Below are 15946 nucleotides of genomic sequence, written 5' to 3'. Positions count from 1 at the left end.
CACCTACCTCATTTGGACATATCTGCAGAGCACATTACAATATCCTGATGATTAGCTTGCAGTCCTACAAAGATGTGACAGAAAGCAGAAGCTGTAGTGTGTCTCAAGTAAGGCAATATAGGTAAAGAGAGAGCATAATAACCCATCAATTTCTTTGCTAGAAGCTACTAGCAAAGTGAAATGCAAATACTATGATCTGTAATATTATGAGTCTTGCTTTTGGTCCAGCCTTCAAACAGGGTATGATAATCAGAGTTGAATAAATATGCAATTATTCACATTTTAAACAAAAGATGCCCAGCTACTAATTTTTATTTTATGTTTGCAAATTTAAATGTATGCATTTCTAATTATAGAAATATTTATAAATTTTCAACTAAAAAAAAATACATGGTGTATTAAATTATTTACACACCAACAATCTAAAATAAGAAAAATATATATAGAACAAATGCCCAACACTGAATCTAATGTAATTGATTACATTTCCACGCCTCACTAAGCAGTGCAGACATTTAGTTTGCTTGACACTTCAAGTTGAACATGCCAATCCGTGGGCTCAAATGAGCTTCAGGCAAATAGTTACTCCAGTATAGTGCACAATGCATTAAATAGTAATCAGACCTAATACAATCATCTGTGAAAAGTCTGATAACCTTTGTAATGCATCACTCGATCTAGAATCCTTCCTCTTCCTTCTAATACCATCCTGTCATGATAGACATGTATAATTCCAAAAGCATGGCTTTCTGGAGGAGTTTCTATAATCCCATCAAGAGTAACATGGTGAACTCCATAAGAGTCTAAACAGTATCCACCAAAATGAAGGTGGCCTGCAAGATAGCACACCACAGAGTGATGCGAGTGGATGACAGAAAGGGCATCTTTATAATTCCAAGCCAGGGCGACATCGCTTGTAGAATTGGGGTGGATGGGTATGTGCCCTGCAGCGGAGGAAGAGAGGCAGTCAAAACAGATGAAATTTCACAGTTGTTAACACGGCTCTCCAAATGCTAAAGCTGCTGAAAATGGCTATATACTGGTAGTATTCTCTGCAAGTTCACAATTAGACAGGCACCTGAAGTCATTTTTAAGCAAAATTGTTATTAACAAATGTTATGAGCTGAAGGTCCTTGATTCACATGATAGACCAATCATGATGAGATCACTGAGTAGCAAGTAGAAAATTACAATTTCTTATGTTTGAGCACCAATTGTGGTCCAACACCTTCCAGAAGTTCACAGCGTTAACTAGCCCTTCTTTACGGGGTAGTTGTAAAGGTACTGAAATAATACATGTGACACATTATGAATACTTAGGAAAGCGTTACTTGCACAAACTGAAACTGAATAAATTTAACTATAATAAATGTATCTAAAATAAAGCAATATATGTGTGTGTGTGTGTGTGTGTGTGTGTGTGTGTGTTCCCCACTTTGATTCATACACAAAGAGTACATTATACTTTGAATAATACTTATACTGTATCTCTAGTTATTTAGACATCCCTGTAGAGATGTGGAGCTGGGAGAAACAGGAGTAACTAGTCCACATTTTCCTACTATCCTGTATTTCTTTTTTGAGAAAACAGCTCAGACACACTTCAGGGCTTGAAAAAATAAAACGTAAGCCAAACTGGAGGCCTGATTCTCTCTGTCATGGGTTTGCAAGGTGACATGAGCTTTGTTTTTGTTTTTTTAGAAGATTTATATTCAGGTGTTCAACTGAGTGGTTCTAAAAGCAGCTTAAAACAAATTGCAAAACCCACACACGGCCTAGCAGTGCTTGGTCCTCTGGTCAATTAGATGAGGCCACAATGCACTTCTCTTCAATCCCAGGGCAACTATCAGTTGGAACGGAGTATTCCCTCTGGCACAAAGCGGGAAGCAAACTCCCCACGGCTGCTGCTTCCCTAGGGGATAGAGCCAGTCTGGTGTATCCCTTCCTGTGATGTTCTTCCTGGTGTGCAACCTCTCACTGGCCTTTAATCTTCTGGTTGTCAGAGTATACTTTATGAAGAATGAAGCATTGTGATCAAAACCCACTACCCTAACTTTTAGCATATGTCAGCTAAAGCAGTAGAATGAGATGAAGGAAACCCTCAGTCTTTTGCCTCTAGTTCTAATGTCCGAGCAACCCTCTCATAAGGCGCTTTTTTCTAAGAAGTGTTCTACTGCTTGTGTTCCAGGAACTCCAAAGGAACCTGATTTCCCTATACTGTTTACCAACACCCAGCACCATTCCTTCCATAACCTCTGATTTACACCCTCTCCTTAAGGGACGATGATTTGCAAGTTCATAAATTGGACCTGACTGTGTACCAAGTTCAGTTTGTTTTGCAGAGGACCGTGTGGCTAAGCACACACGATCCATTTTTAATTTGCATGCCGTAGCTATTCCTGTAGACCTCAACCTACCCTGAAAATGGATATAGCCCACATAATGGCAGAATCAGACCACTGTGACGTGAACAGAGTTCGCTCCAAAGGCCAGTTTTGGGATGTGACTCAGGCTTGAGAAATGGCTTGTCAGAATTGTAAAAAGCAGAATTTCATGAGATATACTGTGATATTCTACTACAGTTGCTGTGCCTTAAAAAGTGAAAAACAAAAAAGTCTTACCCATAATTACAACTCTTTCTTGATTTTTGTCAGCATATGTAAGGACTTCATCAAGCCAATCCAGCTGTTCTTGACTGAATCCTCCATTGAACTGCACAAACTGACGTTCAACAAGACCTGTACAAAAAGAAAACCTAATAAAAAGCCTCACCAAATAAGCCATTTATATTTTAGGATACAAATGTGCATTTTAGAAAAATATGCATTTTCTCCCTACAGGGACTTTTAAGTTAACCTCATTCTTAAGAATAAACTAGCATTCAAGGCAAACTTTATAAATCAGTAAAAAATACTTTCTTTAATGATAAACGTAACAGATATTCCTGTTCTTTAGCATGAAAAAAATGGGACCCCACTTGTAGTTATTTCTACAAATTTTGCATCTCTATGAAAGGGTATGTGGCTGTGCCAAGTCTTGATCTAAAGCTTTTCCACACATTCTAGGAAAGAAAAGGTCCTATTTGTCCACAAATGGTCCACAAGTGGTGACTTTTATGCATGGGGAAGAGCCATGGGGAACCTTTGCCGCTCATAGGCAAGTACTTGCCATGTGTTTTCAGATATTCATCTCCGTTCCAGACATTACTACTGCTTACTGCAGTGACTTGCAGTGTACAAATTGCAAGTTATTTTTCCAGTAATGTTTAAGAAAGTCCTAACTATCACAAGGAAATCATAGCTCAACAGGCCAAGATATGAATGAGCCTCAAGGCTGCCTACACACAGCACTCCACTCTTCCCTTTGCACAAGTGAGTGAACCAGCTAGGAAGTATTCAATTAAACGAGTTTGATGTTAGGTGTACATTAGAAAACTGTGGTTAATGGTTTCAAACCAAGCCATTGCATAAAGCCATGATTAAAGTTGGGTTCTTAACCTGGCTTTCCCCCAAGCTGTTAACCAAGCTTTCATGGTTAAGACAAAGAAGGGAAGCGATAGTTAAGTGAAGACTTTGTGGCTTGCTTTCCAGTTTGCATAAGGGAAAGAACAATGCAGCTGTATGCAAAGCCACGAGGCTCATATTGTGGCTTAAGAAGCTATAATCGTTTGTACTCAGCCTATTGCTCCCAACCAGGAAACAACCAACATTCTATACATCCCTTTAAATCATACATCCTCAATTGTGTAGTCAAAGCATTTGATTCCCCATTTCTGCAAATTAGAAATGTTACCACCTCCCGCTTCCTCCAAAGTATGCTATATATATGTAAACATTTGTACATATTTGCATACATTCAAAATGTCATATTGAACATACCTGGCCTACATTCTGGCATTAACCAGTTACTCTTGAGATAAGTTCTCTATCCTTTCAGGGGATTACATAAATGCCATTAATGTGCAGCCCTGCCCACTGCCTAGCCTAATCTGGTAGAATTTTTTGTGTAGAAAAACTGCCACTCAAAACTGAATGTTCTTCTGTTGTAGTCCCCTTCCACACACTTTTTAAGTCAGAGAAATACATGCAGATGTGTTCATTTTTCTGAGTGGCAGGTCCCTCAGTGTAGCACAAGGCCAGGTGCTACCTCAATGTGAATCTGGAAACATACAAAAGCCCTGCTCAGCACAATACAGTACCTGATGGACTATTCAGATTCTCATTTTGATTTTTTTCTCGCAGTAGTTTTAGAGACTCTTGATATTTTTTGGTAGACGTATCCCTCCCCAGAATACTTATATCATAAGCATCAAGGATGACAAATCGAAATTTAGACACCGGGCAAAATTGATATGCATAATAGAATTCTGAAGCATCGTCTCCAGTGGAACTCTGGTCTCTATAAGAATTGCTAATAAACGTCTGTTCTTGTAAGTACTTGGTGTACAGTGCAGAATCTACTAGATAGTCTCTGCTGAAGTTGTAAAATTCATGGTTGCCCCATATATGATGGACAGGGGCCTTGAGCTTCTTAAATTCTTCCAAGACTCTTCCCAGTGCTGTCTCTGACATCTTAAGTTCAGCATTGCAGCCATCAATGATGTCCCCAAATTGTAATACGAACTGAACATCTGTTCTATTCCAGTCTTCGATTGCACTCTGGAGGTGACATAGGCTATGCTTATAATATCGCCTGTTCAGTCCGCAGAAATCATAGCCATCTTCTCGATCTGCATACTGAATATCTGCTATGACTCCAAAGGAGAAGAGTGCCTCAGAAGTTGTGGCTCCTTGTGTACAGCTACAATTATTATCGTCATCCATAACTGCCCATATGTCCTGCCAAAATGTAGCACAAAGAAAGAAAGAAAAGGATTTTGTTCAAATACTAAACTGGTGGTGAGGGGGAAGTGTGGGTGCCTATGAATATGTTACTCAAATATAGCTTTTAGGCGGCATTAGCAGTCTTTTGGAGAAGCTAGACTTCTATAAAGCTGACAGAATAAAATGTAGCCATCCTGTACATATGTACTCAAATTAGGAGCAAGTTCTACTGAACTGCTGAGTAAACATGCAGAGGAATGGGTTGCATCGGATTTAGGGATGTCAGTGATTTGAACCACTTACACTAAGAATTGAAGCCTATAGGATTTGGCAAGATACCTGCCAGCTTATAAACCTGCAGAAAACAACCACAACCCACACATCTGTCTGCCTAGCACTATAAAATCACTAGAGGAGGGAGGGGAAGTGTCTGGAGAACCCACCCTACATCGTTACTATGGAAACGAGACACATACCCACACCACTCACCTCGCTTTAAAGAAGCAGACCGGGGAAACCAAGTCCTCTTCTGAGGCAAAGCAGTGAAAGAAAATTAATCTACTCTCTGAGCATCATTTCATTTCCTGATCCATTTGCCCCTCCTCCTTGCTTGCTGCCTTCCCTCCGCCATAGAGAAATGGAAATATTTTTTAAAAGATGCCCTTTTAAGGTAGGCTGTGAGTGGAACCAAGGAGGCAATTCTAGCGTCACAATCAAACTGTCTATAAAGACGAAACTTCCTGGTTATTTTTCAATACTCCCTCCCCTCCGTCTCAGTCACCCGAGGGTCGGAAGCAACTGAGAAATGGGAAGTTTGGGCGAAGCTGTGATCGGGTGCCAGAGAGTTTGTGCTGTATTTTAAATAGGTTTTTTTAAACACTTAAAAACAACAACTTGTCCTTGCAGGTGCCAATGCAAGTCTGTTATCCTCACATTGCGGCTGGGAAGGGCTGAGATGGTGGCTTAGGACGGCTGTGCATCGCAGCCCCGACTAAGAAGCAGATCAGGCTCTTCAAAAATGTCTGGCCGTCTCTGGATCGAGGTCTGGCGGAAGATACGAAAGGAAACCATTTCGCCCCCTGCGTAACTAAGGTGACATAACTGCACGACTCCCGCGACCCAAAACCCTCCTTCCTCCCGGTTTCAACGAAAGCCAACCCCCGCTTCCGGCGTGCTTCCGTCACTTCCTGTTCCGAAAAGCGTTTCTCCGGGACACTTCCGTCGAGCTAACTTTCAGAGAGACGAAATTCTAGAGCCGAATGCAGCACTGCCCCCATGAGCACTTCCGGGTCTACCCCCCCACACTCTTTACAATCCCGAGCTAAGCACACGTAGTGATGCCGAGGGATAACGCGAGCGTGCTCTTTGTCCATGGATAAATTTTTGAAAGAACGACGGCGAATTCAGTTGCTTTTCCCCGGAAATCCAACATTTGTCACTACTCTTGATCTTTCCTAGCTCTATGGGCTGCAGGAGCGTGGCTGGACGGGGCGGGCGGTAAAGAGGATGGCGGTGGCGACCCGGCTTCGTCCTCTGGCGGTTTGGGGTCTCCGAGCCCCTCCGCCGCGCTGGCCTTCCCTTCGCTGTCGTGCTCAGCCCTTGGCTACAGGGCCGCCGGGGGATAAGCCGCGGGAAGGGCCCAGCAAACCTGGGGTGAGCCAGTCCCGCTCCAGGGGGAGCCGCTGCTCCTGGGCGCATCCAGGGAAGAGCAGGGGCGCGGCGGGGCAGGGCGGGGAGGAGGCGCACGTGGAGCCCTGGAGGGAGACAAACGGGTTTCGGTCTGCTTGATGGCGCCTCTTCTCTTGTTCGGCCGCTGCAGGGCTGCGAAGCGACACCTGCTGACCAAATGCACCCCCTTTTGCATTTCCGCTTAAGTTGTGCAGGCGGAGCTACTTCTCGCCCCTTGCATGGAGGAGATGCGAGAGCCCCTGAATCTCTTTTCCAAATCTTAAGTTGCTGCTTTTAGCTTCGCTGGGTTCAAGCGGTTGTCTGCCTGAGCCGGTTGCTGTATAGGCAGTGGTTCTCAACCTCTTTTTTCATGCCCCACCTAGGCATCTCTAAAATCCTGATGCCCTCCCCCGTGACATATAATTCTTATTCATCAAAAAGTGAACTCCTATTCACGTGGAGGAAGCCTAAAAGGTCACCCTTGACCATTAGGTCCAGTCGTGACCGACTTTGGGGTTGCGGTGCTCATCTCGCTTTATTGCCTGAGGGAGCCGGCATACAGCTTCCGGGTCATGTGGCCAGCATGACTAAGCCACTTCTGGCGAACAAGAGCAGTGCACGGAAATGCCGTTTACCTTCCCACCAGAGCAGTACCTATTTATCTACTTGCACTTTGATGTACTTTTGAACTGCTAGGTTGGCAGGAGCAGGGACCGAGCAACAGGAGCTCAAACCCGAACCTCCAACCTTCTGATCGGCAAGTCCTAGGCTCTGTGGTTTAACCCATAGCACCACCCGGGTCCCAAAAGGTCACTGTTGTTGTTTCGTAGTTTAGTCGTGTCTGACTCTTCGTGACCCCATGGACCAGAGCACGCCAGGCACTCCTGTTTTCCACTGCCCCCCCCCTTAAAAATCAAATTCCCCCCCTGTGGGGCGTGTGCCCCACGTTGGGAACCACAGCTATACAGTAAGCCTGCAATTTACGCTACGTTCTGGGGATCACGCCTAAAGCTGAAATCACTTATAGTCAAATGGTTCAGTGGTGGGTGGAATTGCCAAAGTTTCCCCCATCCCAGACACCCATCCCCTTATTATATATTTATTTAGCCAAGCGTGTAAAACGGAATGCGCACAAGTTAATTGTGTGTAAGTTGCATGCTTACTGTACCGTATTTCGATTAGGGAATTGTTGAGGAGATGGAAGGTGCAAGAAGACCGAGCTTTTGCTTACCGAAACAAGGTAGTGACTTGGAAGTTGAATGAGGAAGTTGGCTTGGTGAGCAAGTCTTTTATTTACATGTGCACTTCTTTTTCCTCCTCTTTCCCAGTAGCCTGTAACTTGGAAGACTCTGGCAATTACTTGTGCTGTTGGAGGAAGTCTGCTAGCAGCAATGAAGTTCTTCAAGAAAAAGAAAGAAGAAAGTATGTAAAACTTAATCGTGTCTATTGTAGAGTCATTTTTCACCCTGCTGCACAGATGCAAAGGCTTTGCGTTCTTTCTTGGCTGTGTGAATATTTTGTGGATGTAGCTCACTGAGTGCCTATCCTCACTGCCCTTACCTGTGCTTAAGGTCTAAACTATTACGTGAGCAAAGGTTTTTGATCCTAAGAGATTATTGCTTCTCCTAGCTTTTACCCAGCAACTTTCTTACCCCTCTCTTGTTAAGATGAATCCCTTAATGCTGTAGTTGATGCAAAGGTAGGAGAACTACTACCATGAAAATATATGGTAAAAGATAAAAAAAGCAGTGGGCCCCAAATGCATCCTGGGTGTGAAAATATTGATACCTGCAGTAGATGTTTTCCGATAACTGTTTTCAGAGTCACTAGAATTGCTTAAAGAAGCACCTGAGTATTATGAAGTTTAGCTAGTGAACTTTTTAGTTGATATTTGCTTCTGATAAGGCGAAAAGTACTTCTAAGACAAATGGGAGGGAGCGTGTCCCAAAGCATGTTCCAAATCCCTTGGGTGAAGAGGCAACAAGAGAAGAGAAAAATGATTGAAGGCTTTGCCGGTAGATTCTGAGAGAGGTTGAAAACTTCCAGTCTTACTGACTCTTTCAGATATTGATTACAGTTAGATTTCTTGTTGTCATTTTGAAACTTGCAGTCAAGTACCTGACATTGCTTGCATTTATTTTGTAACACTTATTTCCCCTTGCCACTTTTGGCTTTTTTATTGTCATTTAACCCCACCGCCCTGCCTCAAGATGCTGGACATTACCAATACAAATCTATAGTTAATGGAGCACCCTCATCTACAGTGAGCATGGCGATATCAAGAGTATTGGGTGGGAGTGGGGAACTCAAGCCAGATTCTAGTACTAAAGAGCGATACAAACTTAGCTGTCATAAAGGAAGTGTGGGATGGGGAAAGAATATAGTTGCAGCTTTGCTGGCAGTGCTATAGAATCTCTTAAGCTGGAGTGGTAGGCAGGTAACCTTCCACTGTGGTTTGATTTCAGAGGCGGAGAAGGAGCGGAAAAGGGCTCTTGGAAAGCCATTGCTGGGAGGCCATTTCTCACTCGTCGATCACCATGGGCAGCCCAAATCGGATCGTGACTTTCTGGGCCAATGGGTGTTAATCTACTTTGGTTTTACACATTGCCCTGACATTTGCCCAGAAGAACTGGAAAAAATGGTTCTTGTCATCGATGAAATTGGTAAGTAAGCCATACTGAAGCCCAAACTCTCCCTGAAATAACTCTTCATAGAGAAGAATCTCATTATGTTCTCTAGGTTAATGTTTTTAGCCTGTGTTGTTGCTCAGGCAGTGGCAGATTTATATAGGTCTTCAAGGTCTGCACAGAATTACCCCCTCTCCCCCTAGTTATTAATATACATTGTTAATTGAGAAGATACCTCTGAAACGTGACTACCAACAATAAATTGTATTCTAGTCGGTTGCATTGCTTCCACTCTTCATTTCTCCTACTCCTTAATTAAAGTCAGTGGTAAGTAGGTCCATTATAGCATGGGTGGCCAGCACAATGCCTGTGAAGACCTTCATTGGTGGCCCTGAACAGGTGACATAGGTGGGACTTTGTTCTCATAGAGCTTAGCTGAAATAGACAGCAGGAAAAATAGGAGGGGAATGCAAGTAAAGGGATGAAGTAACGTGATGAGAAGCTGTTACGTGTACTGAAAACTTGGCTGCAGAAAAGATGGCTTTTGAAGAACAGGAGAGAGTTGGCACCATGCCCAAGTTCTGGGAGGGAGTTCCACTTGCAGGGGCAGCAAGGAAGAGAGGGCCAGTCACTTAAGGAAGCAGGAAATCTTTAATCAGCTGTAAGTGATAAAAGTTGGAGGAGCAGGAATCATGTAAGACAGATAATTAATTACCAGCAGTTGTGTGGGTAAAGGGACCCCTGACCGTGAAGTCCAGTTGTGGACGACTCGGGGGTTGCAGCGCTCATCTCACTTTATTGGCCGAGGGAGCTGGCGTACAGCTTCCGGGTCATGTGGTCAGCATGACTAAGCCGCTTCTGGCAAACCAGAGCAGCGCACAGAAAAGCCGTTTACCTTCCCGCCGGAACGGTACTTATTTATCTACTTGCACTTTGACGTGCTTTTGAACTGCTAGGTTGGCAGGAGCAGGGACTGAGCAACAGGAGCTCACCCTGTCGCAGGGATTTGAACCGCCGACCTTCTAATCAGCAAGTCCTAGGCTCTGGTTTAACCCACAGCGCCACCCGAGTCTCACTAGTTGTTGTAGGTTAAGCCTGTAAATAACTTAAGTAAATAAAGTAAAGTAAGTAAAGATGACTTTACGCTGGTAATGGAAAGGGGATAAGAAGTAATAAAATATTTTGTGTAAATTGGTAGAATATGAAGTCACGTACTGTACGGAATGGAGCTCTGCCTTTTTGAGACCTGAAACTTACCTAGATATGCCTGCAGTTTACTAATCTGCCCTTAGTAAAAGGGAACTGCTGCCCCCTAGTGGCAGTATTTTCATTTCACTGTGTTGTGGATAGCATCTCCTTGTGGCATATGAAAATTCCATTCATCTGCTGCAGAAATGGAATTTCATATTCATTTCTGGAGTTCTTGTCAAAGTGTATGGGCTGGCATTCTCTAGTACACCTGCTAGCATGTTTCTTTACTAATAGAATATACAGATTACAAATAGCTAACGTGGAGCTTCTTGGATGCAACATATTTCTTTTGAAAGGGACTAGATTTATGGGTAATAGCTAACCTTCTTCAGGTAGAGCTACTTTGCCTACACAATATTCTTGAAATGACAATATTGCTTTTTAAATCACTTACGCTTATTTCCCAGTCTTTTCCTGTTATTACGCAGTGCCTCCATCTCCCTGGCTGCCATCTTCTGCCCTGGGACCTGCCCTGCTGGAGGGCAGGTAATAAATTTAATAATAATTAAAATGTATATTTTTTTAATTTTCCATTTTACCCATTAAAATTTCTGCAGAAAATAACCAGGGTTTAAACAGACTGTGAACAGATACAGACTGTAAATATTATATGCATAGGTTTTTAAATATATATATATATATAAGAATCTGAGTGCGCAAATATTTGTTCCTGTGCATTAGGCCTTCAAGCTGTGGCCTGTAATTGGGGTCCCTGAACAATGGTTTTCAGTCTTTTCAGGACCCTCATTTAACTTCAGCCTGAAAAACAGGGCCTGTTTTTAATTTCACCTTCTATTGCTTTTTCATTGATTACACATATATACCTCAATGTAATAAGCCCTCCCATTTCCCCCTTTATTTTACGGCTTTTAAAAGACCAATAAAATCCAGATAATCTCTCTGTGCCCGTCCTTCTCCATAACTACTTCAAAAGAATACTGTGGTGCCATGGATGTACCAGGTCATCTCTTGACCTTATGAGTCAAATCTCACCTGTTGCACACCACTGATAAGAGGGGAAGCTTATGAAGTATTCATCAAATGTTGGCCATGAGCCTGAGTAGCTTTCTCTCTGGTACAGGCAACATGTTCATCATTTAGGAACATAAGAAGGGGCTGCTGGGTCAGGCCAATGGCCCATCTAGTCCAGCATCCTGTTCTCACAGTGGCAGCTATAGTTGCAACTGTATTAAAACAGCTAGGGCATGTGTTGCAACTGATAGGAGGACCCCAATATTTAATAAAGCATCCACATTACATTGCATTTTCTCCAAAAAAGGCATCCCACAAAAGCACCATCTTGAAGATGCACTGTAATAAAATTGGCACGTTCTATGGTATTTTATGACCTGGAACGCAAAAGTAGCCTTGAGTCAGTTAGTGGGATATTAACTATCATGCTTTATGGCGACAGATGAGATCAAGTCTCTGCCAAACATCACTCCGCTCTTCATCACGATTGATCCAGAGAGAGACACGAAAGAAGCTATTGCCACATACGTTAAAGGTAATGTTAACCTCCATATCTGGTATTCTACTTGACTCCCTATACACCCAGCTTTGTAGAGCTGAATAGCTTTTCCAACAGTGGAAGAGGGTAATAATTTGGGCCCTCATCTTTAATGTCAGCTGATCTAACTAGTTCCATTTCTGTTCAAGAGTTTTCACCCAAGCTGATCGGATTGACGGGTACGAAAGAACAGATCGACGAGGTGGCTCGAGCCTATCGTGTCTATTACAGCTCGGGCCCAAAAGATGAAGATAATGATTACATAGTGAGTAACGTTTTTGAATATGTTACAGATTGATAACGCTAGTCGGCTCCACAGAAAAGGTTTTGAACTTTTCAAATGGACAAGGCGAGTTTAGGAGATTCTCAATTAAATCTCTTCTAAAGGAGAGAATTGGAGGAAACCTACAAGAGGATGGGGAAATGGAGGGGTGAAAGTGTTGCCTAGTTGTGGGGATTTTATAGGGTTTTGGGGTGTGTCTGAAAAATATCTGGAGTTGGAGCAGCTGGCTTGTAGTTGAGTAATATTTCTGAATAAGGTGAGAGGAGCAAAGTTGTAAAAGCTAATAGGCAATTGTGAGCAAGCGTTACTGGAGGAGAGAGTACATAGTTTGTTCATAATGAGGTGGCTTTCCATGTGAGACCGCAGTGTTTCTTCATTTACCTTTTCTGTCTGCTAGAATACAAGAGCTCAGAGGTATCCTTTTTCATATGCAGGGAGGCAGTTACTGAAAGGTACCCATGTTTAAATTGATTTGAAAAACAGCCTGGCAGTTAGAAGTAGGCCTCAATAGGAATCTTGGAGGTTGGTGTTGCTGCGTAAAGGTGCAGGATCCAAGCTTGCCTTTTCTTATTAGCTAGTCCTGAATGGGCCATCATGTGGTCTGAAAAGCCCAGGTATGCCCTCTTTTATCACAAGCCAGCTTCCCTTCTCAGAATACTTAATGTGAATTCTGTGTGGGGTGTTATTTGTCATGCAAATTATTAAAACACAATTTTGCCACTAGAGGGAGCTAGACATGCCTTACCTATGTCCTGTTCAGCTAATCTGCCTACGTTGTTTCAGGCAGCATTTTTAATTGACCTAGATCTTAATGCCTGTTCTTTAGAATCTAGTTATTCCAAAGTGCCAGCTTTGTGTTGGTCCCACTTCCCAAAAGTCCGTCCTGTTGACAGAATGAGATAGTGACACAACATGAATGTTTACCTATGATCAGTATTGACTAAGAGTAATATCTGAATTGGCCTCTTCCCTGTCCCGCCAGAGAATATTTCAGTATTGCTCTTCTTCTTCCGTAATCTGAATGAGTAAATTCAAATAGAGTGGTGTGTCTGCCCTGTCTTCTTGAATTTCCATCACATGATGAGCAAGGACTGTCTCTGTGATGTCAGAAAGAGCCATCGGGTCTTTGCATTTTCCTGCTTCCAAGAGGGATTCCAATAGGAGACCACTGAGTTGCATTGGGAGGGATCATTCTCTCCGCCCCCCCTCAGAGAAGAGGTTTATTCTTTGCCGGAACAGAGAAGAACCTTGCATGTCATGTGATACAGGGAAGTTATGGAGGATCTTGAATGCAGAAGGCCAGTTCTGAAGTTTTAAAAATCCTTAGTCTGCCATTAGCTCTTAGTGAAAGTTTGGATTTCATGGAAGAACCCTGCTTTTTAAAAACACACAAACACAAGGTTCTCAAAAAGCAAACTCCTATGAGGTTTGCAGGATGTGGCTGCTTTCACAGCCCTCTTTTATCGCTTGCTCTCTTTTAGTTCCATTGTCAAGTAAAGAGCCACTGTTTGAGGCACTTCTAGGCTGTCTAACAAGCTCTTGGTTTTATGAAGAAATTCAGAGCTAGTGTGGCAGTTTGATCATTCTTGTGGGTTACTGCTGACCAGAACTTGCCCTGCTAACCTAACCCTCCTTTCCACTTATCCCCAATTTGTCTTGTGTGTTTTCTGCAGGTGGATCACACCATCATAATGTACCTTCTTGGACCAGATGGAGGCTTTGTTGATTATTTTGGGCAAAACAAGAAGAATTCAGAGATTGCTGCTGCAATTGCTGGACACATGAGACAATATAAACAGAGCTAGGAGGTGGAAGGTTTTGCACTAGAAAGCAAGGAAGCTGCTTATCAGGCAGGCTGGTCCCATGACACTAAAATGCAGCTAATAACGTGCCAGGGAGATCTGATTAGTTGGGTGAAGTGTTGCGGGAGTAATCTTTCTTGGCAATTTCCTTAAGCACTTAAATTCTCAGCTAAGGCTATACCTACGGGCTAAGACTCAAATGGATTAAATAAGGAGCTGGACATCATACAGCAAAAGTACTTGACCAAATATTTTTCTCTGAACGTGCCTTGCTTCTTAAAGGCCTTTAGGGATGACGCAGAGGAGGTCCCAGTGAGAGGGTCACCATTGCTCAAATCCATTCACAGGAGCATTCAAATCTTCCCCCGCTCTTGTAGTGTGCGCTTGTGCTGTGCTGATGCATGTACAGTGGGGTGCTAAGTTGAACTGTGCTCAAGGTATCAGTCATGTGGAGGCTTGCTTGTTATCTCTGTGTCTTTTGACTCAGTCCCACGGCTTCAACATTGCTTCCAAAACTTTCCTGACAGGCGTAGGAGCTGCGGTTTTTTGCCTTTTTGAAATGATTATGGTAAGGGTGGTAGCTATATTGATCATGGATTATTGATCAGGTAAAGTGGCATTTAATCCACAAATAATGAAATAAAGTGGAAGAAACCTAGAGCCTGTGTTCTTTGAAATCTCACATCAATTAAAGTGAATTTCTCTCTCCGAAGTATGTGCCACCTGTTTCCTTCGCATGTTTTTTTATTCCTTAAAATCTAATGAACTGAAACAAAACTGGCAGCTATGGGACACATGGATGAATATGGCTGTATATCATGCACATTTAAATCTGTCAACAGTAGAAGGGGGCATATCCCCCCTCCCCCATGCAGCACTTTTCAGGTGGCACACTAAAATAAACGAGCCTTTACCCTGACTTTGGAGTGGTAGAATTACTTCTTTCTTTCTTTCTTTCTTTCTTTCTTTCTTTCTTTCTTTCTTTCTTTCTTTCTTTTTTGCAGCCAGCTTCCTAGTTAATGAATTCTGTACCTTATTTTCACAGGGAGGAAATGTTCAAGTTGAAGATGCTTACAGCATCTGAGTAATTAGAATAGATATTTCTCTCTCTCTGAGTAAATAGGTTGTATCTTATGATACCGAATAGTGGCAGGCTGCTCTGCATCTTCCTCTCTCCCCGCCCCCCCCTTCAAGTGTGCTTATGGATTTCTGTTTTGCGTATGCTGTGCGTCAAAGAGTTCTTGGGGAATGTGCCTGGGCCAATTCCCCCCTCTGGAGAAAGTATTGTAATGTAAGAAGATTCTCATATATCTGAAATATCTTCTCTGCATCTGAGATACTGGATAGATTAAAGGAGACATTGCCTTTTTTCCAAGTGTCCACCAAGAATTTCCTTGGGTCAGTTTGCATGAAGTGCTTTTGTGACTTTGGCAGAATATGACCTTCATTCTCAGCTGTTCTAGGCAGAGGCAGCTCTTTCTCCTACTTTACACTCTGTGTGTGTGTGTGTGTGTGAGAGAGAGAGAGAGAGAGAGAGAGAATTGCCAGAAAAGTAGGTAACTTAAGTTTTGCTTTTTATTTACTGTGCGCGCGCGCACACCAGTCTACTTTGAAGGCACATTGCCAACACTGCAGAGTGCAAATATCAACATCATATGATATTTTTTAAGATATTAAATTTGCTGTTGGCTATTGGAAAATAGCTTGATGTGCCTGATCTGCCCTGTGAGTCCCAGATTTGCATTCTGTTTTAAAACAGAAAATGGGAAGGACGTAGAAGCGTAGAGCAACATGCTGGGCAGAAAGTGTGGTGGCTAAGGAGAGATCGCTCAGCTTGTGGGGTGGAAAGGAGAATGGACCATGGCTATTATCAGCTGAGCTAATGGAGGAGAGGGCTATCAAGTCACTAGCCATGATGGCTAAGCTCTACCTCCATGGTCAAAAGCAGTAGCGCTTCTGAATACCAATGGCTGGAAACCACA

At 42.9% G+C, this 15946-nt stretch overlaps 2 protein-coding genes and 1 long non-coding RNA gene across 4 annotated transcripts in view; 1 reads left to right on the top strand and 2 right to left on the bottom strand.

Moving 5' to 3' along the window:
* Positions 1-70: 70 nt before the first annotated feature.
* ADPRM (ADP-ribose/CDP-alcohol diphosphatase, manganese dependent) lies at positions 71-5897 on the bottom strand. 2 transcript variants are annotated; one of them, XM_080993988.1, is made up of 4 exons: positions 5757-5897; positions 4199-4838; positions 2622-2738; positions 71-944 (listed from the first exon to the last, which is right to left on the bottom strand). In XM_080993988.1, the coding sequence occupies exons 2-4, from the start codon at positions 4821-4823 to the stop codon at positions 634-636; spliced, it is 1053 nt and encodes a 350-aa protein (XP_080850114.1). In that variant the 5' UTR covers positions 4824-4838; positions 5757-5897; the 3' UTR covers positions 71-633. The 2 variants fall into 2 exon arrangements, with proteins under 2 accessions (XP_080850114.1, XP_080850113.1); XM_080993987.1 differs by having other exon boundaries at positions 5313-5780.
* SCO1 (synthesis of cytochrome C oxidase 1) lies at positions 5799-14676 on the top strand. Its single transcript, XM_080994139.1, has 7 exons — positions 5799-5915; positions 6282-6476; positions 7823-7913; positions 8957-9154; positions 11784-11876; positions 12029-12144; positions 13836-14676. Exons 2-7 carry the CDS (start codon positions 6330-6332, stop codon positions 13965-13967), a joined length of 777 nt encoding a protein of 258 aa, XP_080850265.1. The 5' UTR covers positions 5799-5915; positions 6282-6329; the 3' UTR covers positions 13968-14676.
* Positions 10208-15946, bottom strand: part of LOC308470671 — a 63828-nt gene continuing 58089 nt past the window's right edge. The window contains exon 12 of the long non-coding RNA XR_013982528.1: positions 10208-10844. This is a non-coding gene — a long non-coding RNA (uncharacterized lncRNA). The remainder of the gene's footprint in view (positions 10845-15946) is intronic.

Source organism: Podarcis pityusensis (assembly GCF_964106645.2).
Source record: "Podarcis pityusensis genome assembly, chromosome: 2".
NCBI classification, from domain to species: domain Eukaryota; kingdom Metazoa; phylum Chordata; class Lepidosauria; order Squamata; family Lacertidae; genus Podarcis; species Podarcis pityusensis.
Note: the sequence above shows the minus strand (reverse complement) of the source record. Positions and strands in the feature narration are given on the sequence as shown.

What these genes read in the sequence shown, in the direction of transcription:
- ADPRM (XM_080993988.1), bottom strand. Translation starts at nt 4,823, where the DNA reads ATGGATGACGATAATAATTGTAGCTGTACACAAGGAGCCACAACTTCT. An exon ending in GAATCTGAATAGTCCATCAG is followed by an intron (nt 2,739 to 4,198) that starts GTACTGTATTGT and finishes CTTTTTGTACAG; the next exon opens with GTCTTGTTGAACGTCAGTTT. An exon ending in AGAAAGAGTTGTAATTATGG is followed by an intron (nt 945 to 2,621) that starts GTAAGACTTTTT and finishes CCTCCGCTGCAG; the next exon opens with GGCACATACCCATCCACCCC.
- SCO1 (XM_080994139.1), top strand. Translation starts at nt 6,330, where the DNA reads ATGGCGGTGGCGACCCGGCTTCGTCCTCTGGCGGTTTGGGGTCTCCGA. An exon ending in TCTTGTCATCGATGAAATTG is followed by an intron (nt 9,155 to 11,783) that starts GTAAGTAAGCCA and finishes TTATGGCGACAG; the next exon opens with ATGAGATCAAGTCTCTGCCA. An exon ending in TATTGCCACATACGTTAAAG is followed by an intron (nt 11,877 to 12,028) that starts GTAATGTTAACC and finishes TTTCTGTTCAAG; the next exon opens with AGTTTTCACCCAAGCTGATC.